At 43.9% G+C, this 27,720-nt stretch overlaps 2 protein-coding genes across 3 annotated transcripts in view; one reads left to right on the top strand and one right to left on the bottom strand.

Annotated features, from left to right (window-relative positions):
* The first annotated feature begins 1,108 nt into the window (after nt 1-1,108).
* On the top strand, nt 1,109-17,026 carry LOC135898643 (FERRY endosomal RAB5 effector complex subunit 3). The gene is made up of 13 exons (XM_065427708.1): nt 1,109-1,176; nt 1,259-1,493; nt 1,589-1,731; nt 2,741-2,922; nt 4,041-4,140; nt 5,000-5,124; nt 6,926-7,026; nt 7,956-8,040; nt 11,404-11,516; nt 12,420-12,604; nt 13,617-13,850; nt 15,038-15,163; nt 16,546-17,026. The coding sequence occupies exons 2-13, from the start codon at nt 1,325-1,327 to the stop codon at nt 16,627-16,629; spliced, it is 1,647 nt and encodes a 548-aa protein (XP_065283780.1). The 5' UTR covers nt 1,109-1,176; nt 1,259-1,324; the 3' UTR covers nt 16,630-17,026.
* Nucleotides 17,027-17,526: 500 nt separating this feature from the next.
* LOC135898644 (DNA-dependent protein kinase catalytic subunit-like) overlaps nt 17,527-27,720 on the bottom strand; it is a 193,693-nt gene continuing 183,499 nt past the window's right edge. For both annotated transcript variants that reach the window (XM_070523647.1, XM_070523648.1), the window contains exons 91-94: nt 27,135-27,177; nt 25,208-25,313; nt 21,784-21,919; nt 17,527-17,795 (exon numbers count right to left, since the gene is read on the bottom strand). In XM_070523647.1, coding sequence (XP_070379748.1) covers nt 17,718-17,795; nt 21,784-21,919; nt 25,208-25,313; nt 27,135-27,177 — 363 coding nt within the window. In that variant the 3' untranslated portion in view covers nt 17,527-17,717. The remainder of the gene's footprint in view (nt 17,796-21,783; nt 21,920-25,207; nt 25,314-27,134; nt 27,178-27,720) is intronic.

The raw sequence follows: 27,720 nt of genomic DNA, 5'->3' as shown, positions 1-27,720 counted from the left end.
TTAAGCATTCTAAAGGTTGTGAAGGTACACTGAAGACTATGCTGGTTAGCGAGCTGTCATTTGTTTTTCTATATGTAGATAGGCTGGTTGTAGACGGGCTACTAAAGCTTCCAATCACTTAGTGGTTAGTTTTAAACGTAAGCTATGTTCAAATAGATTATTTTCTTCACAATTGCCATCTATCTCCGCTTTTACCGCGATGCTACTTATAACGAAATTGTTGCCCCAACAATTTTTTAACGTGTTGGCTACACCAATTAATGACTATAGATATATATACATACAGAAAACCGCTAAATGACAGGACGAAGAGAAGGACATAGACCATAACGCTTCCTCTCTTCGTCCTGTCGTTTGCGCTGTTTTCTATTCATAATCATGAACCAACCATCCCAAATGCGTACTCTTCGACTATATGTAGCTTCACTTATCAATTTTTTTTTATTCGACATAAAAATGGTTTAATTAAGCTTTGGCGAAATACTTGATCGACATTGGTGAGGACACTATACTCGCGGCCGACAACTTTCTGTGGCTATGAAGGGAAAGCTACGGGGGGCGAAGCTTCTTGCACATGTGTTACCGCACCAAGTAGTCCGCCAGCGTTTGACAGTGCTTTTGGTTGCTGAAAACAGACGCTGAATCGACACGGCTTCCACGTGCGATGGCTACGCGTTTGCCTAGACGCGGAAGGGAAAAGTCGCAAAATAAACTTTTGCACTCAGTGGTGTGTTTTGTCTTATTTATCTGTTCTTAGTAAGGTGTTTGTTTTCTCTTCCCCAGCTTAACACAGCGTGGATGAAAACACTGGACTCTTTTCAGAAGCGCTCTCACTTGTGCGCGCTTTGGCTCCGTAGCTTTCCCTTCTGTCCTAATAAAGAACCAACTTTAATCATAATTACAATAACGGCCGTATCGAGTTCCAAGAACGTCACCATGTCGACAGTACTGCTGCCATCGTGTATTTTTGGTTTATGCTGGCCTATTCATCGCTTAAAACTTCTGCAATGCGTGGTGCCACGAAAAAAAATGCGTTACGAGAAGCTTTCCTTCCGTCAAAATAAGCGGAAACACGCAATACGCGTCGCCCCACAGTGGTTGAATGGGCCGATAGAAATCCAATCCGATCCACAAGTCAAGAAGGCGTGGTTTCGGAAGCGCCGACGCCGACATAAAGTATGTACAAGTTCGAGTTGCAAACTACTCTCGCGTCTTGCTGAAATGTAAAAGTGTTTCGAAAACCGCCGGCTGCGAACAGATACCAATACATCTTCCCGAAGGACCAGCTTCCGTCCCGTGGGGCCTGCAAGAAGAACCGGACACGATGACCGCCGCTCCGACAACAGTTGAGAGAGACTTCGTATGGTGCGCATCCTATGCGAAGCGAGATTTTAAAGTACAGCGCGCGATCCGCATTCCCAACGAACTTCCCTTGAAGGAGATCGTCTTCCGAGTCATGCAGGAAGACAAGCTTCCCTGCTACGTCGAAGACGGTGAGCGCGTCTGTGCTGATCTAGCGCTGTGTGCAGTGCGATTTCTCACATGGGATCCAGTGCAGTTCGATCTAAAAGTAGCGGTGTCGCTGCAGATTTGACGAAGAGCCTGAGCGACTTCGTTTCCCGGGAAACCGAGCTATTCTACGACGAAGGAGCGACGGAAGCGATCGAAAAGTTCCGCAAGGACGGCGACGTCGCCACCCTAGCGGCGCGCTGGGCGCGGGACTTCAAGGAGGTGGGTGGCTTAGCGAATATCAAGCGGTCTCTATGGGCTGAGGCTGTTGGGGGGATGTACGGAGCAATTTCGAAAGCAAACGAAATTGAGCTAGATTTTCTCTTGTTTGCAGAAGCGTAGAACCTACAAGGACGGCACACTTTATATGGTTCCGACGTAAATCCGCCTGTCTTACTTTCTTTTATGCGAAGCATACTAGCCGCACAACCACGCTCTTCGTTGCTGCGCCGCGCGCGGCCGCGTAGCTACCATATGACGTCATAGCAGCTGCAAAAGCGGAGACTCAACTCGTGCGCTCGCTTGCGGCCGCGTAGCTACATAGCCGGGTCTCAGCTCGTGCGCTCGCCTGCATGAGTTGTTTCTTCGTCTAGCCGAACCAAATATAGCCAAGCAACAGCAGTTCACCAGGCTAAACAGTGGTTCAACAACTAAAATAAAGGCTAGTATGCTTCGCATCCTGGGCTTAACCTTAGCTAAGCCACAGCCATTTTTTTTCAACTCTATGCACTATACATTTATAACTTTCTGTGTATAGGCTATCCAAGCACAACAGAAATGTCACCACACAAAAATAATAGCACATACAATTAAGTTCCAAGAAGACGGTTGATCAGAGAGGCTTGGAAACATGTAGTTTCCATACCTCTTTGACAGGCATGCATTCTGGGTGTATACAGCCAAACAGCGCTCGTCATCTTGGGCACTTGGCTGCATCTTTCTTTCTTTTTTGGAAACCTACACTGACTCATTGAAATTGGGTGGGCTGGGACCAAAACATAGCCATCAAGACAGAAAGGCCACTCTCTCTCTTTACTCTGATTCGCTTCCATTTGCGTATGATAACGATGCTCATATGAGACGGCAAGCCATTTCGTAGTGCTCGTAACTGAGCATTTTTCAAGCGCGTACAAATCCAAGTTGCAGTTGCATTCTGCAAACTGCATTGGTTGGTTTGAAAAAAATTATGTGTGGCAGTAAATTGGTGCTCTTTCCTTTTGCAACACTGCAGGAACACCTGTGCTATGCCAGCCCGGAGGAGGAGACCAGAGACAGCAAGTTCCCTACGATGTACCACACGCTCATACATTCGCCAGCGCTGGACACCATGCTCAACTTGGAGCACAGCTATGCGTTGGCCGTCGGCGACATGGTGCGAGAACGTGATGAAACGCTCAGCCACTTGCAGAAGAGGTAATGATTCTTCTCTGGTAAAAGCTTTTGGGGCATGGCGAACAATCTGCAGCACAAAAAGATGAGCACGCCTACCAACTCTCCCAAATTTTTCCGTAAAGCAGAACCTTTTGTTGGGCAAGTTGGTGCGTGTTATTGAAGTACTAAAGCGCCAAACAGACGACACAAGAAGAGGCACGGACGAGCACGTACTAACAACTGATGCTTTATTGACAGAAACACACAATATATATTCAAATCTGGCAGCGCAATTCACACATTGTCGAAAATCACATGGTAACCAGGCAAAAGGCGATAAAACGAATGACACACAATGTTTCTGTCAATAAAGCATCGGTTGTTAGTAAGCGCTCGTCCGTGTCTCTTCTTGTGTCGTGTGTTTGGCACTTTAGTACTTCTTTTTCCGTAAAGCTTAAGAATTTGGGATCATTCTGCGATATTACCAAGCTTGCATCACATTTTATGAAAAATAAGCTGTTGAAATATGAGGCAGTGCAAAATTGTGGTAAAAAAAAAAGAAAAATTTGTCGTGGTAGCTGTGCCGCCCTCTTATGGCAGCCCAAGACACCACGTACCAGAAGGGTACTTCTTTCGAACAAGCATATTCAGATAAGTTCATTGAGCAGACAAATCAGTAACAACGAAATTGCTTAATAAGTCACACTGTTATATATATTAAAAACAAGGTTGCTTGTGAGTCCCTACTGTTCAAAGTTTCCTGCTGCATGCCTAAAGATTAATAAATATAATAATAATATCATTAATAAAGTGCGTATTCATTCCACTGAAGGTGTGTGCTCAGAGCAAACTTAAATAAAAAAGAAATGCTTGATATCCCCTTCTCCCTCTCCTCTTCTCACCCTTTTTGCATCGTGTGGGCGGGGAATTATCTGATATTTAATGTTCACAAATTGGCAGGTGTAGTTGAGGGGACTAAACAAGAACTCAATGTGCACTCGTATGTGTCACTTGTCCATCTGTACCCCCTCGTCTTTTCGCGTTGCAAGACACTCACCCTTACAAAAATTTCTTAGCCCACAAAAATACCATTACAGCTTTAAGACAGTTGTGAGCTTGGCTAGTGGTGACCTAGCAATTTCTTTTTTTCCTCACTGAAGGCAAACACAGGAAATGGAACGCTGTGTGCAGCAAGTTGGGCTTGGTCTCACTGATCGCGACATAAATGACATTGCAGCAAGACACTTCGAAGAAACTCAAGTAAGTCAACTTTGTACACCCTTATATGTTGCAGTTAGCCCCCAATTTTCTTCTTTCTTTATGTTGCAGAATTCAGCTGGTGCATTGTGGTGGCATTGTGGCATTATGGTGCATTGTGGCACGGTTCTTAAGTTTGTACACGGTTATTGTGGCTTAACCTGAGACCTTAGGGAGGATTGTGGGGGTCTTTGGGACGACCTTGGGGGGGTTTGAGTTCAAACCCATGCTGTTTCGGTTACCCATGTGTTGCCAAAAATTGGCACAGGCATCCCTCGGTCTGACACTCTGCTGTCTTTAGGGACGAACTGTCCAGGAGAAGGAGCACGCTTCGTTCAGATCTCGTCAAACCTGGCACAACAGAACCCTGTAAACTGTTCCAAGACAGTGAGCAGCGGAGGTTTTGTGCTGATGTGCAATACACATTCCTCAATTTAAAATTTTGTGGACCTCTTGTGAATATCTGGTCAATTACACCTTCTGTCTCTTGTGGCCTGAGGTCTAATTTATCTCACTAAAAATGGATTTCGTATCTCGTGATACTACTTTTAATGTAGCCCATCAAAAACCATCTTTTCAAGTATTAAAATGAGATTGAAACACAACTCCCATTATTTTTTTTTCATCGTCAGTTCACCACAGTTGTGGAGTTGTAGTAGAGTGCACGCATTTCAACTGTGGTGTTCGTGATTCGACCCTTATTTACAACTAAAAATTATATTTCTCTATTTTACACGTGTATAGCTTTGAAGGCCAAGTGGCTAACCAGCTTCAGGAAGGGGGGTGGTGCCATATAAAGAAATGTTGCCATGTTTACAATATAGCTTTGTTACAATCGAGTCTTTTTTTTGGTTTTCTACAGAGAGTATCTGGCCAATGGGACAGCCGCATAGATTCGCTGAAGCAGACCCAGAAGAAGGAGTTCCGTGACTGGGTCCATACTGTCTATGAGGACTACATCATTTCCAAGGGCGGCCGTGGGTTTGGGTGAGATCACGAAAAATTCTCGTGTACATCCTATAAACTACAGTATCCGTAAAACTGTGGCAACAGCGCATGTGTAAACGGCACAAAGAATAATGAGGATGGGAATACAAGGTGCAAGATAACCGTATCAAGTGCCATTATTCTGTTAATTAAAAATTTAGTTACACTGCAGTTTTTGCATCGTCAGAATCATTAAAAGTGTATGGCTTTAGAACGGATTAAGAATTTTCAAGAATCATTAAAAGAGTATGGCTGCAGAATGGATTAAGAATTTTTATTTCTTTAGTGAGTTTTGTCAAGTTTGCAGATTCCATATGAGAGTACAGGAACATCAGATATGATAATGATGACTATTTCATGTCTAGCATCCTTCCAAAGCACCTGACCAGCCACTTGAAAGATATTCTGGATACAAAATCATTGAGATCAACAATGAAGGAAGTGAACCCGCTACATGGTGACATGCTGACACAGAGGGCAAACACCCAAATGTCTGCCTTGAAACTTGTTTTGCAAAAACACTTTACACGTATTCAAGTTCAAAGTGCAGGTTCAATCAGAAATGTTTCAATATGTATGCAACACATTCTAAAAATCGTTATTTTCATCACTGCTTTTACTTTTGATGCATTAACTTTGAATGCGCAATTGTGCACGCAGCATGTGAAGGGATAAAACACACACGGGCATCAAACTCTCAACTGTTTATTTGTAGTATCAAGATGATCAGTACCATTGAACCTCATTAAATAAGTTGTATCATTCATGAATATAACCTTTGTTATATCCAATATTCGTTATGAAGCACATATTCATTACGTTGTGATGTTGGTAGTAGAAATTTTAGGTTTACTTCCACATGAAGCCAAGGAAAGATCAAGGAAAGTAAATATTGCAATCGAACTTATGTAATACATTTCTGCTCTTTTTTGAATATCTTTATGTAGGAGACAGTGTAGTGAAATATTTGATGCTGAAGCATTTTTATATAAATATAATGCTAAAAAGGAAAGGAAACAGATTTTAAGCGAAATGTAGAAGTTATAAGAAAAAGGGGAATGGAAAATAGAGGTATAAGACAACTTGCCACTGGTGGGAGCCAAACCTGCATATTCCGTATTATGCTGCCATGGCCATGAGGGTGCGCTGGCTAACACTCCCACGACCAAACTTGGACGGGAGGACAGGCGCCACTGTAACTCAATTGGTAAAGCATTTTACACGTACGTCACAGACGCATAGCTTTTTCATATTGGTGAGCTGTGTGGCTGACCAGTGAAATTGCGCCAGTTTGAAGACAAAGAAATCTGAAGATGGCCTCGTGCAAAAGGAAGGCTCACACAGCTCTTTATTATCCAGGGATGAGATCCAGATGAATTGGGCTGCAGCATGCATATTTCCCATCTCACTTCTGCAAATAAACAGTTGGCAGCCAACACTCGTGCTTGCTTTATTTTGTGTTTTGTGCCTCTGTCCTATTTAGAGCAGTGAGTTAACTAGCCTAGACAACTGGCAATAGTTCCACTAACAATTCCAGTTAGTGGTAAATCAGCAGCATGTGCTCTGTCGGCTTCCCTTACCTCACCCATAAATATACATGTGCCCATGCTTACATCTTCATCGTGATCAAAGGACCCATACGGGGCCCGAAACATCTGTTATTTATTTTAATTTTGTTCTTGGCAAGTGCACGTTTGTTGGCACCAACATGTTTCCTCGCCAGACGAGTTTTTGTCGAACACTTGACTATGTCTGAACATATCTGTCTGCTCGCCTGAACGCAGCTGTCTGTTCATTGCAGGGAACGATTGCGGGCAGCATCGAAGTCGCTGGCAGGGCACGATGTGCAGAATTGGACACCACCTCCTCCTCGGCCTTCCGAGAGTTTTACCATTCACTTGGGTAAGCTACTGCCAGGCTGCTCTGCAAACATCAAAACTTCACTTGACGATTCAGAATAGGGGACAGCAGAAACTTAATTTAACGAGTCCTTGCAATTCAGAGTAAGACCGTTGTGGCCGAAACATGGCCACATCATCTTGTGTACAGACGTGAGGCGTCAGTGAAAGATGGGCTGACTGAAATAGGCTAGACTTGTGGCTGTGGTGTTCTCTTGCTGCTCGGCATGACATTGCAGGTTTGATCCCCTGCCACCATGGCAGTATTCTGGAGGATGATGGGTAGGCGATGCAAAAGTGCTCCTGTACCATGCTTTGGGCATATGTTAAGGACACCTCATGTGGTCAAATCTCGAGTCTTCCATTGCGGCGTTCCTCATAGCTCACTGTGCAGCTTTGGAATGTTAATTGCCACAATTTAATTGAGCTGCGTAAACGATTGATGGAGGCCCATGTGTTTTTCTGTGAAGCTCCACTGAAGAAGTTGTGCTTAAAATTGATTGCGGCAGTTCAAGGCTGGAAACTGGGTTGGCTCTGTGTATTTTTTTGTACTTTCTGTTTCACCGTTGTCGTCAGGCCACCTTCTCAGCTTCACCTTCGCCATATGGCAAAGAAAGCAAAACCATCGCTGAAAATTGATCTCGTGCTCTTGCAGTAAGGTGAAGTTGTGAGTTGGATGTGCTAACCACCGAGCTATCACGCACTGTTCACGCTTGGAAATTTGTGTGGGGCTTTGTGTGCCATGCAGGCTCTGAGAGCTGTGGTGTCTGTACATGTGTTTTAGAGGTTATGGCAGGCACTAGCGAGAGCACGCTGCTCTCGCAGTCAATGATATCAGAGCTCGAGCCAGTTGCTCAAGTTTGCTGATTTCTTATTTGTACACGCATGCCTCATGAATTTTTTTTTGCTGTGTTTGCTACTGACATTTTGCAGGCTCTCAGCTGAAGGTGATGCACAACCTCAGACTGCTGTCGGCCAACATCCTTGACCTTTGCCGTCATGTCACATTAGGCATGGGGTGAGCTCTCACTTTGCTCGTACATTGCACGAACAGTGGATTCTTCTAGTTTCCCAAAGAATCGTGGTTTGCAGCGTGTTAGGTGCTTAAAGCTTTGGCGCTTCTGATCTGCAGGTTGCAAACATCAATTTGTATCATTGGCAAATTGTGTTTCATATTTGTCTAAGGCTAACTTCTAGAATAACTCAAGTTGCACGTGATGTGTACTTTCATAGACTTGTAGGAACCAGGACGGAGGAACAGTTAAGAACCATCTACGCTGCGTGAGCTTTGCACTTTAAATGTATTTTGTGACAGTGTACTTTGTTACCTGTTCTTTTCTTTCCATTCGCTGTGCTAAGTTTTAGACCCTGGCAGTGATGGTGGCACAGTGGCATCCAAACCAGTGACAGTTGGCAAACAGAATGGGAAATGAAACAGGCCACTATCAGGAGATGGCCCCTAGACTGTGAATATGCAATGCACAATGCAGGAAAACGTAACAGTTGGCAACACATCAATGGAGTTCCATTGGTGTTTGATCTCAAGCCATTAAGTAATTTTTAAAATGACAGAAAGCTGAGCAAGGGGTTGAGATCTTGATTAATGTCTTTTGCAAGAGGAATTGCCATGCCTAAACTGTTAGCATCTTTTTAGAGTGGCCATGTGCGTCCATAAATGAGTAGTTGGTTCTGCCTTCCAATCAGTGTGCACAGATAGTGTTTTTGTCTTCCTTCTTTTCTGCAGCTATGTGACCTTTCAGTTTATGGTTGGCATTTGTGTCCATTGCCTAGCATACCTGCCTTTGAGTGGCTTAGATGTTGCCATTATAACAGCTGTTGCAACTAAAAACACCTACTGTGACACGCATGGTAACTGTTGCTGAGGAGGATGTGATAAAGCTACTGGAAATTAAGAAATGTTAGCAATTAGTTAACAAGCTATTTACTTAGTTACAAGTGTGCATCTGCATTGTCTCTTTCCATGCATTGTTTTGTTGTAGTTTGAAGTTAATTAATGTTTGTGAGTTGGCATATATATACAGTACAGGTACTGTCTGTCTAACCTCATTTACACAATCTTACAAGCCTTGCAGCTCTCACCACTTTTCAAAAAATCATGTGAATACTTTACCCTTTGTTAAGAGCACAAAAAGTCCCAATAAGCCTTGTAAATCTGTTGAGGCCACAATTGGGGCCAGCTGTTTGTACATTGTTTATAATAAACATACTGTTACGGGGGAGATGTTTGGACAAAGGGATTATTTACACTACAGTCAACTTGTTAAATCGACCCTGACGGGACCGACGATATTGATTGTGCTATCCGGTGGGCTGAATTAAATGAGATGCAGAAAAAATGTTGGAATGCAAGCAGACTCATTTTATCTGTGCGATTCTAACATGTTTCTGAATCAAACGTGCATGAACTTTCTATGTGTCCAAAGTATAAAACTGACATTAAAGCTCATAAACAAAGTAGAAATCTTAACGGGCACCCAGTTCTTTAACAAAATAAATGTGTAATGATCTAATATGTGTTGTACAATGGTGGCCAGTTTCCTAAAGTCAGCTTCGCTGCAAACATGGTTTTAGTTTCGTGTTGGATTACACTGCGCCGGAAATTTTCGGCCGAAATTTCATGGCAGCACAAAAGAAATACGTGTTACAATGAGGTAAGATACCATAATCAGTCGTGGTGAGCTGCAGTTATTGCTTTAAAAATCTTCTTAACGCAGGCCGAAAATAGGCATTTTCGATGGGAGATGACGTACGTTCAACGCATTCACTGTGCTCTGAGCTCTGCCAAGGCAGACGCTGCCACTAAAGAGGTCGCCATAGAAACCAGGCATGTGTGTACTGACTGGTCAAATTCGAATTAGCTGGTGAAGGCCAATTTTAGGATCGAAATAATGAAAGTTTGGGGCCACAGAAATACACGGACGCTGGCCAGGTCCTTCAGTTGGAATCGAACTAACCCAAAAATCGAATTAACTGGTGTTGAATTAATGTAAGTGTACTGTATTTACGCCAGGCATAAAGCAGTGCCATAACAAAGATGATGGACCGATAGACACCACATTATTTTCTTTCTTCTTCACTATACACTTCAACAGCTTCGTCTATGTCCACAGGATAACTGACTCATAGTAATACCATTTTGTAGCACAAAAACGATACAGAATACAGTTGCAAAGCAGAACACACATCGCACAGAGCAGGCCACGTGATGTGTGTGCTACTGTAAAGTTGTTAGCTGTACCGTTTTTAAAGTGAAACATTCAATGTCTCTCCCCCCACTTTGTGGGTGCCGACTGTCTTGCCAAGTACACACATTGGGTGGGGAGGGGAGTCTCACACAAACTGTCAGGAAAAAAAAAATGGCTGTGGCTTAGCTAAGGTTAAGCCCAGGATGCGAAGCATACTAGCCTTTATTTTAACGCGACAGCGTTAAGGAGCTCGTGTCGCAGAAAAGCCGGTGTCGTCGGCGTCGGCTCAGGCGTGCGGCGCTTGCTCAGGCGCACATTTCGTTGTCGCGCCGAACGCTGCGTTGCTCGACGCGCACCGCGTCCGATGCGGGGCGCGACGCCGCGAGCGACGGCGGGAGTTGGAGCGCCGGTTCTCCTCTGTCGTGACGTCACGGTGTCACGTGATTTCATGGTCACCGCCGCGCCTGAGGAGCTGGGTTGAGCCCTCGTAATATGCTTCGCATAAAAAAAAAATGTGTTCGATGGGTTTAAACCAGATTACTCCAGCACACTCTCCTAATGCCCTACTGACTAAGCCAAAGATGCATTCGTGGTGTGATTGACTAATGATCACACCACTGTCACTCTTTTGTGACTCAGCATTGCTTTCAGGATCGGCCAATTTTACCAGGTACACTACCTTTGGGATCGACTGAGGCCATAACGAAACAAGCTGTAGCATCTCTTTGCCAGAGTACAATAAATCAGTCGTGCCATTGCCATCGCAGTATCATTGCCATCATTAAGCCATCGTCATTATGCTGTCGCCTGGCTGGTGTCATCACGCACACATTATCACACTGGCTTGTAGTGCCATCTGGTTGAACTTTGCACAATCACAAATGATGCTAGATAGCCAGATACCTGCAAAATGCTTTGTGTAACATTGTTTCCTGCCGTGCATGGGATCTGCATAATTTTTTTTTATACGAGACGGCACGCTTGTCTGAAATGACAAAAGCAGATGCTGTTGCTCATCCTTCATTGCTCGCGTAAAAGCTCTCCTTCCTTTACAGGCTCCTTTTCTTATAATTGCGTAGGTGTAGTTGCAGTAGTGTGTGCTGTTCTAAGTTATTGACATTCACCTTTGTGTCGATCACTAACGGTTGCTGTCATGTTCCAAATTGCACGTGCAGAGTTCCGGCACCGCAAAGGTTGCAGATGGCCATGTCACTCTACTCCAACAGCCTCTCGGGCATTGTCCTGCTCGTCGACAACCGGATCAACTCTTACGTTGGCATCAAGAGAGGTATCGTCCTAGTATGCATTACTGTTCATATAATTTTGTTTTCTCGGTGTGTTGAAGCCGTTAACCAAAGGGGCCCTTCAGGCTTTAGTAAAACCATTTATCTAGCAAGCAGTTTTGTTCTTATTAATTTACAGTTACAAAGCACCGTTAAAGTTGTCCAGCAAAATTTATTTTGAATAGGTGCTTCAGTATCTAAGCTGTTAGCAGTTAAAACAAATAAAATCTTGCTGCATGCAGCCATGCCTCTGCAGGTCGTCTTGGATACTGTCTTGAAGTCGTGTAGTCGAACCCACTTATGATACCAGTTTTAACATATATTGGATATAACAATTTCTGAGTCACGCTTTTGATAGTGTTACTCATGCTGTCACGACAACAGGACTATGTGGGATTGCAGTACAGCTGACTGCCTTTAAGACCAACTATATTTAGCTATATTTAAGACTAACTAGCTGATTCTATGACGAACTTAACAGTTTAGGTATATAGTTTCTATAGATTCAGTGGATTTTCATTAATTTGAACTTCTGATTTGAGAAACAGATGTCCAAGATCTCTTCTTATTTGTCTCAAGAAATTTGGTGTATTTTGGCAAGGCTTTGATCCCAAGCATTTTTGATGCACCATGCCTGCTCATTCAAAATGCTGAAATACATTTACAAGCTCATTATTGTGCACAGTTATAACAAATAAAAAGAAAAGGCTTCTGTAGGGCAAAAGACTTTTGTTGCCTTGACAGAGTTTTTGTTGTAGCAAGAATGACTCTGCATCCTTGCTTGCCTGCCGGTAAAAGCACAAGTGTGGTAAATTCTTCAGCTCACGGGCGCTTGTTGCACGAGTTGAAAAATCTTCGATTGACTGTGCTCAATTCTAACAGTCAGCAATGGTACCTCTGCTCTACAGAGTTTGCAGCCATCTGCCACGAATCGACAGAGCTGCACTTTCCGGACTTGGAGGAACAGCTGGAGACCATCCGAACCAAAGCCCGTGAGGCAAGTGAGACCCGAGCTGCAGCGAGCCTGTCAGGGTCAGACGGCAGCTCGAGCCAGTCCAGTCGCCGGTCTAGCTTTTCTGGGCAGGACAGTTCGGTGAGACACGCTGCTTATTGCTCTTTCTTACGCTTGCCCTGAAACTTAAGTGAACGATTGTTACTTCGAATCATTTTTATGAACACATTGAGGCCTTTAATAAGAAAAGACAAATAGGTCCACATAACTCGCACTGTTAATTAAACAAAACTTGGAACAAAAAATACTATTCAGTCTAAAATAGGAATATCTTTCACGCCTTTCCAGAAACTGACTGAGTGTCCTGAGGGCAAAAACGCATACTTTTTTAACAAGAAACACAGGTGGCAAGCTCACTTGTTAGTCCCAAGTCTGTCTCTCTCTTATTCATCTAATCAACACTGTCTATAACAAATGATAAGTCCAGCAGCTGATTCATAGGTGCATACAAATGGCTGAAGCAAGAAGACGATATGCATAGTTTATTAAGCCCTGTGTATTAGCTCACAGGTCTGTAGTGGGGCGGCAGCAGCCTGTTCATTCTGCATGATATTTGCCGATGATCGGCAAGGTAGACTTAGGTACACCACTGTAGTTTTCCATTATTTTATGCTTTTTGTTCCTTACCGTTCTTTGCCAAGCCTTGTTGTCTTTCTGCGTGGTGTGCATTGAGTAAGCCCCTAAATTTTACCATTTACTCATGCATAAACTGGCCCAGCTATGGACCCTGTTTGTCAAATTGAATGAGGGATTGTTGGATGCCTGTGATAGCACTCAGCACTTGCACAGTGTGTGCGAGTATTGCTCAAGCATTGTGCCTGTAGCGATCAACACTTGCGTGTCTGCACTGTGTTTTTTTACAAAACGCACTGCCTGTGCATGTATTCACTAGACTGAAAAATGGTTCTGCTGCCGTTACCATTCAGTAGCATAATAGCATGAGTGACTAAGAAGAAAGGATTTGGTGCGGTAATTGTTTCGCTCTTCGTGATCGTCTTATTTCTTAGCACATGGCAGCAATATTCTGTTGGGGTGAAACTAGACAAAGGTAGAAGTCATGCGAACGCGAAAGATCAGGATTTGTTCCTTGCAGGTTTCGGGGCCGAGCCCAACGTTGCAGACGGGCGACTTCTACGTCACGCGCCATTCGAACCTGTCCGAGGCCCACATCGTGTTCCACGTTGTCAGTGATGACTCGCTACGACTGCCAGACATAAGCTCGCGGCACCCCATCATCCTAGGATTGCGCAATGTGCTCCGGGTGGCGCACGAGCGCGACGTCTGCAACGTGACTCTGCCTTTGCTGCTCGTTCATGAACTGTCCGAGGTACGCAAGTGCTGCGTCATGTTGGTGCAGTGGAACCATTCCCACATCTAAAACATTGAGAAATCTTTCATTTCACATGGTATCCTCACGATACTAGCCATAGACAAGTTGAGTAGTTCTTGTTTGTTGCGTAGCGGTTAGATCTTACAATGAACATTTGCTTTCTGCAAGAAGATTGAAACAGGCTGCACTTTTCTAAAGCAGAAAGCTGAGCCAGTTGGAACTTACGATATTTCAGGCGTTTGTAGTATTTAAGGGACCAAAAGGAAACACCTTAGAAAGAGACAGACACTTGCAATTCAGCAACTAATGCTGTCAGTAACCCAGCACTTTTGAAAATAGGAAGCGCTACAACAACGTTAGTCACAAATTCATTAAGAATTCCGTGTTTGAAAAAAAAAAAAAAGCAATAGTGAACTAGATATATGCTTATACATCACAGACGACAACTAAAGAGGGTGAAGGCAGCCATATTGTTTGCACATTGGATTTAGAGCATGCCTCGAGTCACTCCGGGCAGCATGTGCATGCATGAATCTTTCAAAGTTGTTTTAATTTAGTTCAAGTTATCAGGCATATATCATAGTTCTGCAGCAAGCAACAAGAATGAGGAGATTCAAGGGGCTCGGTTTCCTGTTATTTGCAACTACGTGAAGAAAACATGAAAGCATGAAAACACTAAAGAAAGCATAGTGCAAATTAACTTAAATGTAGAAATAATAAGGAAAACAAAAATGAAAGTGGACGAAAAGACAACTTGCCGCAGGTGGGAGCCATACCCACATCTTTCGCATTACATGTGCGGTGCTTTATCAATTATGCTACCACGGTGGCTATCTTACTGTCCGCTTTCTTGGGAGTTTGGATTCGTGTACAAGATTAGTCCTGGGAGTGTTAGACAGCGCGACTCACGGCCAAGGTGGCGGATGTGGAACATCTTTTTTAACCACAGGCGTTGCATAGTATGTGAGCTTAGGAGCAGGCAACTGGCCAATAAACTGCCGTATGCTACCTTGTGGCATCAAGGTGGCCAAAGTCAAGGCCCTCACTACACAACAAGCAAGAAAAAAATCCAGGAGGGGAGGGGCTTGATTTTCTTGTTAGCTACAACTATATAGTTACAGTGTTGCGGTGTATTTCGTGCTGCCGTTTGTACGACTATTCACTTTTGCGCTATGTCTGCCCAGGAAATGACAATCCCTTGGTGCTTGAAGCGGGCTGAACTGGTGTTCAAGTGTATAAAGGGCTTCATGATCGAGATGGCTTCGTTGGTCGGCGAAGAAACGCGGACAGTCCAATTCCTTGTGCCTCAGGTAACATGCCGCGTCTTCCTCTGCTGTAGTAATAATGCCGCAGTCATATAATTCCAATGTTTCTTCTTCTTTTCTTTTTTTGTAAATTGTGTGTTTGCCATGAATGCTGTCCCTGTGAGTTCCCGATAAATTGCAGATGTATGCAACCTCCAGAATTGGATATGATTGGCTCTCAACATTGAACGCCGCAGGGACTGCCTGTGGTATCTCGTGTTACCATTCTCTGTTTTGATGTATTAATCTTGCATCATTTATGATTAATGTACTGAACTAATTCTGTTTGATCAAGTACTTTTGCTCCTTTCCTGGCAGTTGACTGTACCAGTCAAAGCACTACAACATCAATGAATGCATATATGACTATCTGCTGTGTCCTACTGCTAAGTTTTGGATCATGCATTATACTGTATCTTAAATTATTGAAACATGCAGATCAATAATCAGCAACTACCATGCATTGCCTCACTGCTGGGCATGCACTAATACCCAGACCTCAGCCAGCACTGTGTCTAAGTTAGTGCAGTTGCCGACTGATAATTTGGATGTTCTTGATTATTCAGACAGCTTCGTGACACCAGTACTAGCCCCATAGACTTAATGTACAAGTATGCTGATTTTGCCATGGAGTTGAACAGACATCACAATATTTTCATTTCGATACACCGCCGGCACTTCCTCGAAACAGAAACTAGCAAAGCCTAGTTAATCTAGAAGTCACCAATAAGAATTTGGTGCATGCATTGACTACTTTTGTCTGTCTGTAGTGACCGCCTGACAATGGTAGAGAAATGGGCTGCAATTTGTAGCAAATGCCTCTTGCTCGGTGGCCGACTGACCTCGTTGATAGCATGTGCAGAATGTTGTTTGGACCACTGACAAAGTGCAAAAAGCATGAAAAGGAACAACATAAAAGGCATTGCTAAAAAATCGTGGCCATGGAATGTTTAGGCTAAAGGCAAGCGTATGTATGTGCCGTAAAGCATTGACAAACTTGGGCCATGTTCTTGGATGATCACTTTTGTAGGTGCTTTCATTTCCACGCTATATTGTGTGACTAACACCAGAGGCATCAACGGGTGGCAGCGTTTCCATACTATGATAAGATAACTTGCTTGGCACAGCACCAAGAATGTCGTTGCTCGTAGACACCAAAGCGTCTCGTGCTAGCCACGGGAAATTGAACGTATCCACCAAAAGTGACGACATGAAAACGCAGCACACCCTTTTGGGCCACTCGTGGAATAAAATCACTTGTTCTTGGGCAAATCCGGTATTTCAGACTTCCAATTAGACTTCTTGACCGTCCCCGTTGAGTCCGGTCAGCAACTGTACTCGTAGCTTGAGGCTTCCTATTCTGAAGCTCACTGTTGTCTGTGTTGCAGGGCATTTCAGAAGACCTCTTTGCCAGCCTCTCTGGAATGCTGTCGTCAATCTTCAGAATCTCCAATCCACTTGTACTGAAGTGACGCACTTCGATGACGTATGCCTGCCTCGAAGACCACGAGAGAAAGATGTTCTCGGACACTAACATAATTTTTAGACTGAACGACCAGTGTGTCACTAGCCCACCTTGAAAGGGACACAAGAGACAACACGTGATGATTGTTTTGACAGTGTCATGTGCATAGCTACCAAGAAGGACAAAGGGGCTGTTCCGAAGAGTGTAAATATCCGTTGCTTTATTACAGTGGGGATTGCCATTACGTTGATCACCTACAGATTGACCTGCTCCCCGTCGTGAACAATCCGGTGCATTTTGTACCATACTCATCATTGTGATATGTTCAACGTAAGGTGCAGCACCTGCACCTACTACTGTGATCAATGCTCTACGTTATTAAAACATTTATTTGCAATGCGAAATTTGAGCGCAGTTCTATATGTGTTTGCACAATCTGTCCCGTGCGGCACTTTGCGAACGGAGCAAAGTGCACTGCGACTACTTCGCTAATCGGGAGATTGCGAGAGGCGACGCGTGGGCGCGATTCACAGCAGCCGCAGTGGACAGACCTCCGCTCATGCAGTGTTTTGTTTCCATGTATGGCGTCGGTGGACGTGCTCGCTGTGTGCCATCAGTGAACAGACAATGGCGCGCTACTCTGGTGCGATCTCGTAGCGGTCCTCGCCGCAGAGCCCGTCTTGCGACAATTTTCTTCTCACGCTTTTGCCCTACCCTCCTCCACTGCTTTGCTCCTCTTGCTCTCTTCGCTATCACCGTCTTTCATACCCCGTTGCGTTCAGTTATGCCGAGGACGCCAACGCTCTAAAAATTTGTTCACAAGCTGTAATTTGTAGACTATGGAGGCACTAATGGCTGATTTCAATGTGTTGACAGTATTTTCATTTCACAATAAACACATTAGCATCTTCACATCTTAATTTTTATTAGCAAACGCAAACAATAAAGGCCGCACAGGCACTAACCGCTGATGGAATGTGTCAACTCAATTTGTACATGAGTGTATTGATGCAATGAGAACTATGACATAATGTGATGACATATGCACACAATTAAAGTGTTATATAACACAATCAAGTTAACAAATAAAAAGCTTTATCGCCATGGCTGCCAGCCCTTCCAGGTCAGTCCTAGGATTGCTGGGTCAGTTGCTTGTTCTATGAGACATTCCACCTGTAAGAAGAATTAGGAGACCCACGGGCTTGTTTTAGTATCGGTAACAACCAAATGAACTACATACTACTAAGGAAGCAGCTCTGGAAAGACAAAGAACACAGTAAAGTAAAACTAACACCATGAGGTTATGTTCTTGTGTCCTTTGCCCCTTCCGGAGCATGTTGAACCAACTATCCCGTCAACTCGTGCTAACCAAAAGAATCCAACAGGCAATGAAGCCAAGGAAAGCATTCTTTGAAAAGTTAATCCAGTTTGCGGTATGTTTGTCTATATCCAGTCTCTTTCTGGCAAACTTGGGTCACAGGGTAGCCCACGGTCTAATGGGTAGAGTGACAGGCTGCTGTGCAGAGGCAAGTGGGTTACAAACCAGCTGTCGGACCAACTTGTGTCAGGGGTATGTGCTACCCCTCAACAACAAAAATTCTTTTTTTTTTTAATTGTGCTGGCTGGAATCTAACTTGCGCCACATATGTTGAGTCAATCTTAATGTGAATATTACACAGACATATGATACGTGTGGGCTTTGTGGCGGTGCCCCTTGATGGCACAGCGAGTCAAGAGGGGAGCGCGAGAGAGGTGCCCAGCCGCAGCTCATGCCTCACTTACGCCTCTCAATGGTGGCAATACGGCGTGTTGCTACAATGCTTCAATGCTAATTGCCTTAACATCGACAGTCATGTTGTGATTTCTGCCGGAACTTTTTTTTTGTTGTTGAAATGTAGAAATAACACTGAATAAGGAAACTAAAATGGATGAGAAGACAATATGCTGCTGACAGAAGCTACGCCCATAACTTCAGCACAACATGTGTGACCCTGTAGCCAAACAATCTTTTTAGGTGTTTGTATATGTGTAGTAAACATTAAAACTGAAGGGTGAGCAAGCACCACTCACAGCCAGGGGCATCCCACGTGTCACGTGGAGGTTGTAGAAATGACATCCCACCAATGGCAAGTTATTGTAATTAGGGGTGTAAGAATACTTGAATATCACCGAATCGAATAGCGAATGTGCAAATAATTTGATTTACAAATCGAATATCTGCTACTCGATGTTCAGAATATTTGATATATCGGTGTAGAGACTGGTGCAGTGCCACATGTCGCATGCACCGCGGAACCGGCTCGATGTTGCCCAAGCGAGTATTTGACTTTGTTTTCGGTGCAAAAAGATGCCACCCCGGCTGATGCACTCATCAACATCAGCCCCATGCGGGTATCATACTCTGCGCCCGAATGCTGCAATTCTCAGTACGGTGCCGCGTCAGCTGGCTCCGCCTTTGTTGGTGCAAGGTTTGTCCGGGTCGACAGGATCGATCGAGATGATAATGTAACGCGGGCAGAGGGAATGGCAGCAAATTTAAAGCAGCGCGTGTTTTGTAATGTGCGAAAGCATGGGCGATCATTGGGCCGATTAGCCACTGTTACGCATGCAGATTCTATTAGATACGCAGCGACAAACTTAATTCACAGGACGATTGCTGATGAGCCACCTGTATGACCATATATAGGGGCAAGCATTCCGTGATGGTTTGTGGTCTGCTACCACATCAGCCAAAGACGAATTTTCATCACGGCCACACCGCCTAGGCCATTAGGCCTAATCGGTGCTGCTTCATCGGGTGTCAGTGACTAAAGTTAGGGTTTGGTGCCAAATTGACGCAGATCAATTCACAGCAGATGTGCGACACTCCGAAAGCTGAAAAACCACCTTGCAAACGGAAATGAGTACACGGGATGGCAAAAAAAGTTTAGGTTCAAGGCCGCCATCTTTGCGACACACTGCATGGTGGCCTCTAGTTCCCGATGCCGTTTGCAGACGCACATCGGTCTCTTTTTCTAGTTTCGAGCAACCCGGCGCATGACCCGCTTTTAAATTTACACACCGGGTGCGAAAGTGTCATGGCTGGCTGCATGCATTTGCACGGACGGCAGATGAACAAGGGGGAGCGAGCGTCGCACGAACTTGCTGTGACCCTCCAGAGTTCAGAATCTTTGGCCAGTGGCAAATCACACCAAACCTGACAATGAAACGGCGCTGTCTGAGCCTGATCTTAACCGTCGGGTGCCAGCTACATTCGGAGCAGTGATCGAGTCATGTGATGTGCAGTCCTTTCATCTGTCGCGCAGATATAACCCACGTGCCATAAAGTTGGGATAGCCCTTCTCTATTTTGGAGAACTGGAAAGTGCAACTTTCTGTGCAAGAAACAAAGAATTGCCGCAAAACACTGCAGGTCCGATATTAAACTGAGAATCTCATTGGTATTCAGTATAACAGAACAGAACAAGACTGATTCATTCGTTTTAGAGGGAAAAAAGCACTTAGGTCCTTTATTCTATTTAGAGCACTTTATAGACATTCACATACCAGAACTGAGCTGTAACCAGTGTTGGCACACTAGTTTGGTGTTCCCTTTAGTAAGCGTATACCGTACTGTATATCTCGATTTCTATGTACCCAAGTTACCGATAACTTGCAACATTCTTCTTATGCAATGCTAGGAGACTATTGAGCATGTTCAGCATTGTATTTTCTTGCCCAAAATTTGTAAGCATTAAATACTGTGAAAGATTTTCTAATATTCTACATTTGATTTGATATTCAGCTGTTCTTTTTTTATTCGTTTTGATATTCAGTTTGAAATCTACTACCTATTCGGTATTTGTACACCTCTAAGTGCAACATGTCTCCTTCCTTCCTTTGCCCCTTATCGTTATTTCTTAATTTAAAATAAAAAACACCTAACTTCCCCTAAGCGTTTTCCTTGGCTTTATTTGGTTGTCCCACATGAAATACATTTATATAGGAAAAGAACATACCAAACACGAACACTGTGCTTTAGGTGCTATGATTCTAACAACAACACAGCTGACTGCATAACAGCAAGAATCGGACATTGAAAGCAAAGATTGATTGATTGGTTGTTTGATTGATTGATTGTCTTTAATGTCTTAAAGTAACAGAGGGGCTATAAGAGATATTACAACAGGGGGATCCCAATCAATCTTGATTTCATGGGTTTTCTTTGACGTGCATCTAATGACCGGTACGCATGTGTTTTTATATTTCCCTCCCCGTCAGAATACGGTGACTGTGACAGGTAACCCAGCGATTCTGTGCTTAGCAACAGAACCTCATGGCTACTAATACAGTGTGGCAGGCATGAAATTTTGTGCAAAGTTATTAGCGAAAACTTTGGCACTAATGCCTATGGGAGCTGCAGCTACGACAGTTCGGTCAGCATGAGAATAGAGGGTAGTACACATGGATTTGCCTAAACTTCCTCCCAGTGGCAGCTTCAAATGCCTTTGTGTTCTTGCATACAGATCATTTGCAGCAAAGTACTATTGTGTTATAAGCGCAACAATTTGCAAAAATTATGCCGTGACTGCAGAAAGTTATCGCTTTGAGGTATTCGGAAAAGTAAGATTTCTCCTAAATTTAGAACGATGAAGCGTAGTAAGTAACACCACGAGGCTTTCTGAGGCCAAAAGTGAAGAGGGCACAAAGGACCCGCCCCAAATAACTTTGATAATGGCGCCCTCCAAATGTATGTACTGCATGGAAAAAATAAAGTCATGGATTTTTTGAGTCACAGCAACAATGCGGTGCAGTCGCTCCTTGCCGATGAGCTCGGGGTAGCTCGACCAAGTTCCAAACAGCGCCCCTTCAAAAAGCATAGAGATAAGACAAATTCATGTGCTAACTACTATATTCCCATGGGATCTGAATGATCACAGCGCTAGAGTTCTCTGTAGTAAGTTTTGTTGAAAATTCCTTAATGGTATGCACAGGCAAGTTACAGCGATATATTGGTGCTCCAAGCTGCTCGGAGCACCACATTTACTGAGAAGAGAGCTTTCGTATGCCTGGAAATGTCTTAGGACAAGTTCGGCACCGCTGCTGCGAAAACAAGGCACCAGCTGCCATGATGCAACTAACACGCCACTTTGTCTGGGTCGAAGTGGCATGCGCTTGCTTACCTGCTGCTGAGACGTGAGCTTGTCCGTGCCAGAAAACTGGCGCCTGATCACCCCATGGGGGCCGTCGGCACCGAGGCAGATGCGTTCCATGTTCCCGAAGTTTGAGTTTTTACCCTTGCCGAGTTTTAATTCATCGCTAAACGTAGGAGAGAAACAAAACATGGTCAAACTGGGAATGTCCAGTGCTTCCTTGTTGGATGTTCAGCATGTACTACACACTGTCATATTTTTCGAAGTGGCAACAGCAGGTTAAGATTCGAAAGTGTTTTTATGCATTTTGCTGAGAAAGCAGCGCAGTAAAAAGGCTGACAAAACTGCCCCGATGCAGCAAATTTGCACTTCCCTTCGATATGAAGAAAACACAGCCGACCCACTGTGCCCCATATTCTGCTTCTGCATATTAACAGTCGTAGAACACTAATGGTAGGGATAAGAAAAAAAACCCCATTTGAGCGTATTTCTCTTAACACAGTCGAATCTGGATATAATGAATTATTTTACATATAGAACAGCTGTAATATCCGCTTCAGACTTTTTATTTTAAATTTTTATTTTATATATCGAATTATTGACATAAACTATTTCACAATCCCCTTCAAGTTCAATATATCAGAGTTTGACTGTATGTATCACAACTACCATAAAGCTGTATTGTTTTTTAGGTGACCCAGAAGACACCACTAACACGTTACTCCAATGCAACGGAATCCAAACATAACTTTAACAAAGGCGAATGTATGCATCCTTCCTACAAGCAATGTCACTGTAACTACAGCAAACTACCTAAAACAACTCACTAACTATACCACAGACCCACATTGTGTAAAGCTGGCCTAAAAAATTATGAAGAACCAACCACACGCATGCAATATTCAACTGGCAGTAGCAAACAACTGTGGCAAACAACAGTGACGAGCAACAAGTTTGGCTGTTGCGGAGGCCCATCTGTTGCCATCAGTTGTTGCACTGCCAGGTTTTGAAAGCTACTGCTATAGCTAAAATGTAAAACTATTAAAAGCGGGATCTTAAATGCTATCTGCATATACATATGACAATAATATTGCATAGAATAGCTGCAGTGCATACAATATTCTGCTATGTTTACAATTTTTTAGGGCCCTATGATTGTGTTCAATATGGCAATGATGCAGCTTTGTAGCTACTTCCCTTTGCAATGGCCAGTGTGTGTGGTAGCCCTACACTGTAATGCGACAGTGGGACATGGTCTGCTTGTCATGTCATGCTGCCACCATTAAAGGGACCCTGAAACGATTTTGGCGATTTTCTACAAACGTACTGAGTCATTAGAGTAGGTTCTTCTGATCATTAATTGATGCATCTAAGTGCTCTGCGTAAAGCGTGTAATTTATTATAAGGTTTTAAAAGTACACATCGCTGCCGATCGCAGCGCACTGCTCGGCGGAATTTTAAGCCGCCCCTACCCATATGATGCAAATAACCCATATTACGTCACATGGGCGAGCTATCTGATTGGCTGACCAGGGCGCGTGGTCGATAATTTTTTCAACTTTATGGTGAACAAATGATGCTCGTAATAGTTGGAATGTTAGTTACTTTGTTTTTGTAAAAAGAAAATAACTTAAAGAGAATACACAAGAATAGTTTTTTAGTACACTTCAGCACTTCCGGCACACAGCAAGTGTCGTCTGCTTGTGTTACAACGTACTCCATTTTGACGAGAGCTCCGCGGTCAGAGTCGGTCTCAGTCTTTTCGCGAGCACTATGATTCGACTTTGTTGCCTTGTGGACTGGAAACCTAGCGACCTGCAAACCGCGAGTCCAGTATTAGGGCAAACGCAAGCGCAAGGGGACAGGGTCTGGGCGCTTGACTGTGCCGGGATGAGCCACGAGATGAGCAGAAGGGCAAATGTGAACGGTCTGCACGGTACAGCCACCTGGTGGCACAGAGCTCAACCATACACAGTAGCAGCAACGAAGTGTATTCTTTGCTGCTGGTGTGTATTTTTCGCAGGAGTGTAATCATCAACACGTTGATTTATAAATGTTTAAAATGCTTTACACTTGGTTAGAGCAATATTAGCGCTTTGTTTGACTGGTTAAGCGCTGCGCCAGCAAGTGTCTGGACCGTGCAGACCGATCAGGCTGCTCACGTACGTCTACGCTAAAGTTCCTTCATCAGCTTGAGTTTATGCCTCCAGTCATTTGCCGAAATGACCAGCTTGCCTGTTTTTAGCGGAGTACCGCACACGTTCGGCGCTACGACAGAATGCTCGCAACGCACGCTGCTTCGATAGCTCTCGGTCGACGGCCATGCGGCTAGCGGAGAGGTCTCGCGCGGGAGGGGGCGTGCTCCTAAACAACCGGAAGTGAGCGATGTGACGTCGCATCGTGACGCTGAACCAGTGAAGGCGGAGCTTAGCGCCGCTCGCTCGGCGAGCGAGTTGAGGAGGAAAAGCATAGCTAGGGAGGAGGGTAACTTCTAATCGCTTGCAGCTACATTAATACGTAACGCTTCACTTAAATTGTGGTGCGAATGTTCTACTTAAGCTGTACCCTACGCGCCTACAAAATTTGTCCGAACCGTTTCAGGGGCCCTTTAACAACGAGAGCTGCTTCCTCACTTGGCTTTGAGCTACACATACAGTTGCCATAGCAACAAGAAGTCATAAAAAGACATTGCGAAAATAAAATGAGGAATAGCCACTGCTGCTAAAGATGGTGGTCACATTCTGCATCAAAGTTATTTATTTATTTCAATACCACCAGGGCCCAAAAAGGTACACCAATTTTACAAGAACGTAAAATAAAAATAACAGTACAGTTAAGCACACCAATGCTAATTGAATGCAACTGCTATTCACAAAAAGAATGTAAATGACAAGATAAATATCTATAATGAAATACAATTGAGTGGAGATCATTACAAAATCTGATTGATAATGGTAACTTTTAACGACACAGCATGGTGGTGATGGAACAGGAAAGGTAGTTCTAGCAGAGACAAGGTTTAGGTACAAGGAATTGGTATTGCGAAATGAAATGATGACTTTACGTTGGTGATCAAGCCGCAGTGACAAGTATGGGGGTTATGAAATAAGCTCACATTTAATAAAAGAGGGGTTACGGACCAACATTTTCTGGAAGAGGCAGGGACGTGAAGCTTTTCTTCGTAAAAGTAGCTCGGGAAGCCAAGGTTAGTCTACAGTGTTAAAACACTGGTAGTGCGGGAGTAGTTACAAAATATAAAGTGAATGAAATGGTTTGGAACAGATTCTAATTGCATCGACCAGGTAGCATAGGCCCAGGTTCCAGATAGCCGACGTGTACTTGAGTTCAGGTTGAATGAATGTTTGATACTTCTTTCAAGTGCATGACCGATGCAACTGCTTCACAGTGATGTGTCAAGAGTTGTGGTCAAAGGAGGAGTCATCTCCTCACTCACCGCAGGATGTAGCTCGGATGGCGCCCTTCGAGCTTTTGGCGAACAATGTCCACCTTCTGTCGTGGATACCAGTCGAGTGAAGCGGCAGACTTGCCACTCTTCTCCCCTGCGTTGCATGCATCATTTGTCTCTCAGACTAGTAATGTCGCACTGTGCATTGTATTGTCAATTGTCACGTGACAGTCGGTGTTTCTTTTTCTTACTTTGTTTCTTTCTTTTTTTTTTTGGAAACACTACTTTGAAGACTTTACTCAGGCTCCTCCACTTTTTGAGTGGCTAATCAAGCAGTCTGATCGTGGTTAAACAATGCTAAAAGTGATGAAGAGTTCACTGAAAATAATCTTTTGCAGGGAGAAAAAAAAACGAAACAAAATCAGCAGACTCTTGCAGCAGGCAATGCCACATTCTCAAGGGCAACGTATTCTCTGAGATGTACACGTCATCGTTGTACATTGCACTACGTACTGCCTTGCCGTGGACTCCAAAATACATGAACAGACACCACTAGTCGCAGTGCGTGCGTGGCGCACGAAGCCCTTCCCAAATTGCCAAGCATGAATGTTGTGAGTAGCCCAGTGGTTTGTGCATCCGACTCCCAAATGCACTTTGTCGCAGGGGCATGAGCTCGATACCCAATGGCAGTGGCGGTGGGTAAAGATTTCATTTTCTTCGCCATTAGCAGTGACGTAGCTAGACATGTTTTTTCAGGGGGGGGCCACCCACTTTACTATGATGGGGCCACATACTAACACAGACATTTTAGAATAGGGGGGGGGGGGGCACATCATGCCCGGTGTGCCAGCCCCTGGTCATGCCGCTGGCCCAAATTGATGCAAAGATGGATGGTTGCAATAATTATGCGGGGAATATTTTTCCCACGTAATTAGATAAAACAAAAAGATTCTGAGTTTTGATGGCCAGTGTGGGGGTGCGAGCATTGCAGTCAAATTGGTGACTTGGGAGAGTTGGTGATGCCTTTCAAAATCGTTCCGGTGCTAGAAGGCACCGACAAAGGAGGGGGAGTACAGGCGCTTTGTGTGTTCTGTACACCCTTTCTCTGTCCGCGTCTTCTAGCGCAAGAACGATTTCGAGAGCATAGTGTGAGTGTTAGCCTTCTGCGAGTAAATATGGTATACCAGCCAAGCTGTCAACATTAAATTAGTAAAAATCCTGCTGACATGACTTCGAACATAGCATCCACTTTTTAAAAGTTTTCTCCGAGTACAAACACCTCTTGTTGGTTGCATACACACTTAATTTACGATGATTTGCCTTTAGACCCAACACACAAACATCAGCAAGTTAGGAACACCAGAGATTGAAAAGCAACATGTTTTTAGATCACAGTGGCTTTTTCAGCAACCTTGCTGCTGCTGATTTCTCCTGCTTCAGACACTTGTCTGAATAAATTTGCTCGAAGCAAGTACACCTTTGGTTTACTGCATCGTCACACTGCCACGACGGGACAGCATAGGTACCACTACAATTCCTTTCTTGTATTCATTTTTTTGCGATCTTGCTCCATGCCCCATCTTTCGACACCTTTAAAAAATTTCTGTGGGCACAACTTATCTTTCATAAAACTTGGCTCAACGTTCATAAAATCACAGAAAGAGCCCAAATTCGTAAACTTCACAAATTTCACAGTTCGCAGGTACGGCGAGTTTTTAAGGCATTCGCAGGTGAGGGCAAAGTACAGCACGAGGCAGTGACCTAAAAATGACAACAGTGTAATGGGAAGGATGGACGAATTCCAAAAGAAACAGAAAACTCAGCTGAGAGCTTCCAACTGCTGTCACAGTAGAAACCTTTCAGATTTCTTTTTCCTTGTCTATCTTGAACATTGTCAATTCATCTGATGGAGTTCGAAACCTACGACCATACTGTCAACAAATGGTGCCTAACTGTCCAGGAGTTTGAAACTTGCCTTTCTGTTCTTTGTTCAGCTGACTCTGCCTCTTTGCAAACCTCTGGAATATGAAGAAAAATAAGAAAAGAAACTATTGTCAGCACTCTTCAAACCTATTATTTCGTTTATTTAGCATTTTGAGATGCACAATACAGATACACAGGGTGCCCCAACTAACATGCACCAAGCGCTAAAAGAGGGAGATCATTTTGTGCGGAGACAAGTACATATTGTTCACAGTCGAGTAGAGAATCTGCCAGTAATTTGTTGTTGTTGACAGTCAATCACATAACTATGGTTAATTACAGCAAACTACAGCTTTATTTGCAAAGAAGTTGGAGATAAGTAAAAGGCAACAAGTAAAAATGTTGTAGAGAATTAATAAGGAACATGGAACAGGGATGTTTTCTGCAAGGTGCTAAATTGTGCACTTACTTTTTTTCCCAGCTAAATAAGAAAGGCCGCAAAATATGAAAATTGCCAAGCCACTATGCAATCGCTTCCACTGGAAAGCAACATCCTCCAACAGGCTTGTTGAGATCTGCTCACACACAGTGAATAGAACAGTTTAGAACACTATGTAACTCTACTGCACAAATTGAAT

The sequence above is a fragment of the Dermacentor albipictus genome, chromosome 8 (assembly GCF_038994185.2).
Source record: "Dermacentor albipictus isolate Rhodes 1998 colony chromosome 8, USDA_Dalb.pri_finalv2, whole genome shotgun sequence".
Lineage (NCBI taxonomy): Eukaryota > Metazoa > Arthropoda > Arachnida > Ixodida > Ixodidae > Dermacentor > Dermacentor albipictus.
Note: the sequence above shows the minus strand (reverse complement) of the source record. Positions and strands in the feature narration are given on the sequence as shown.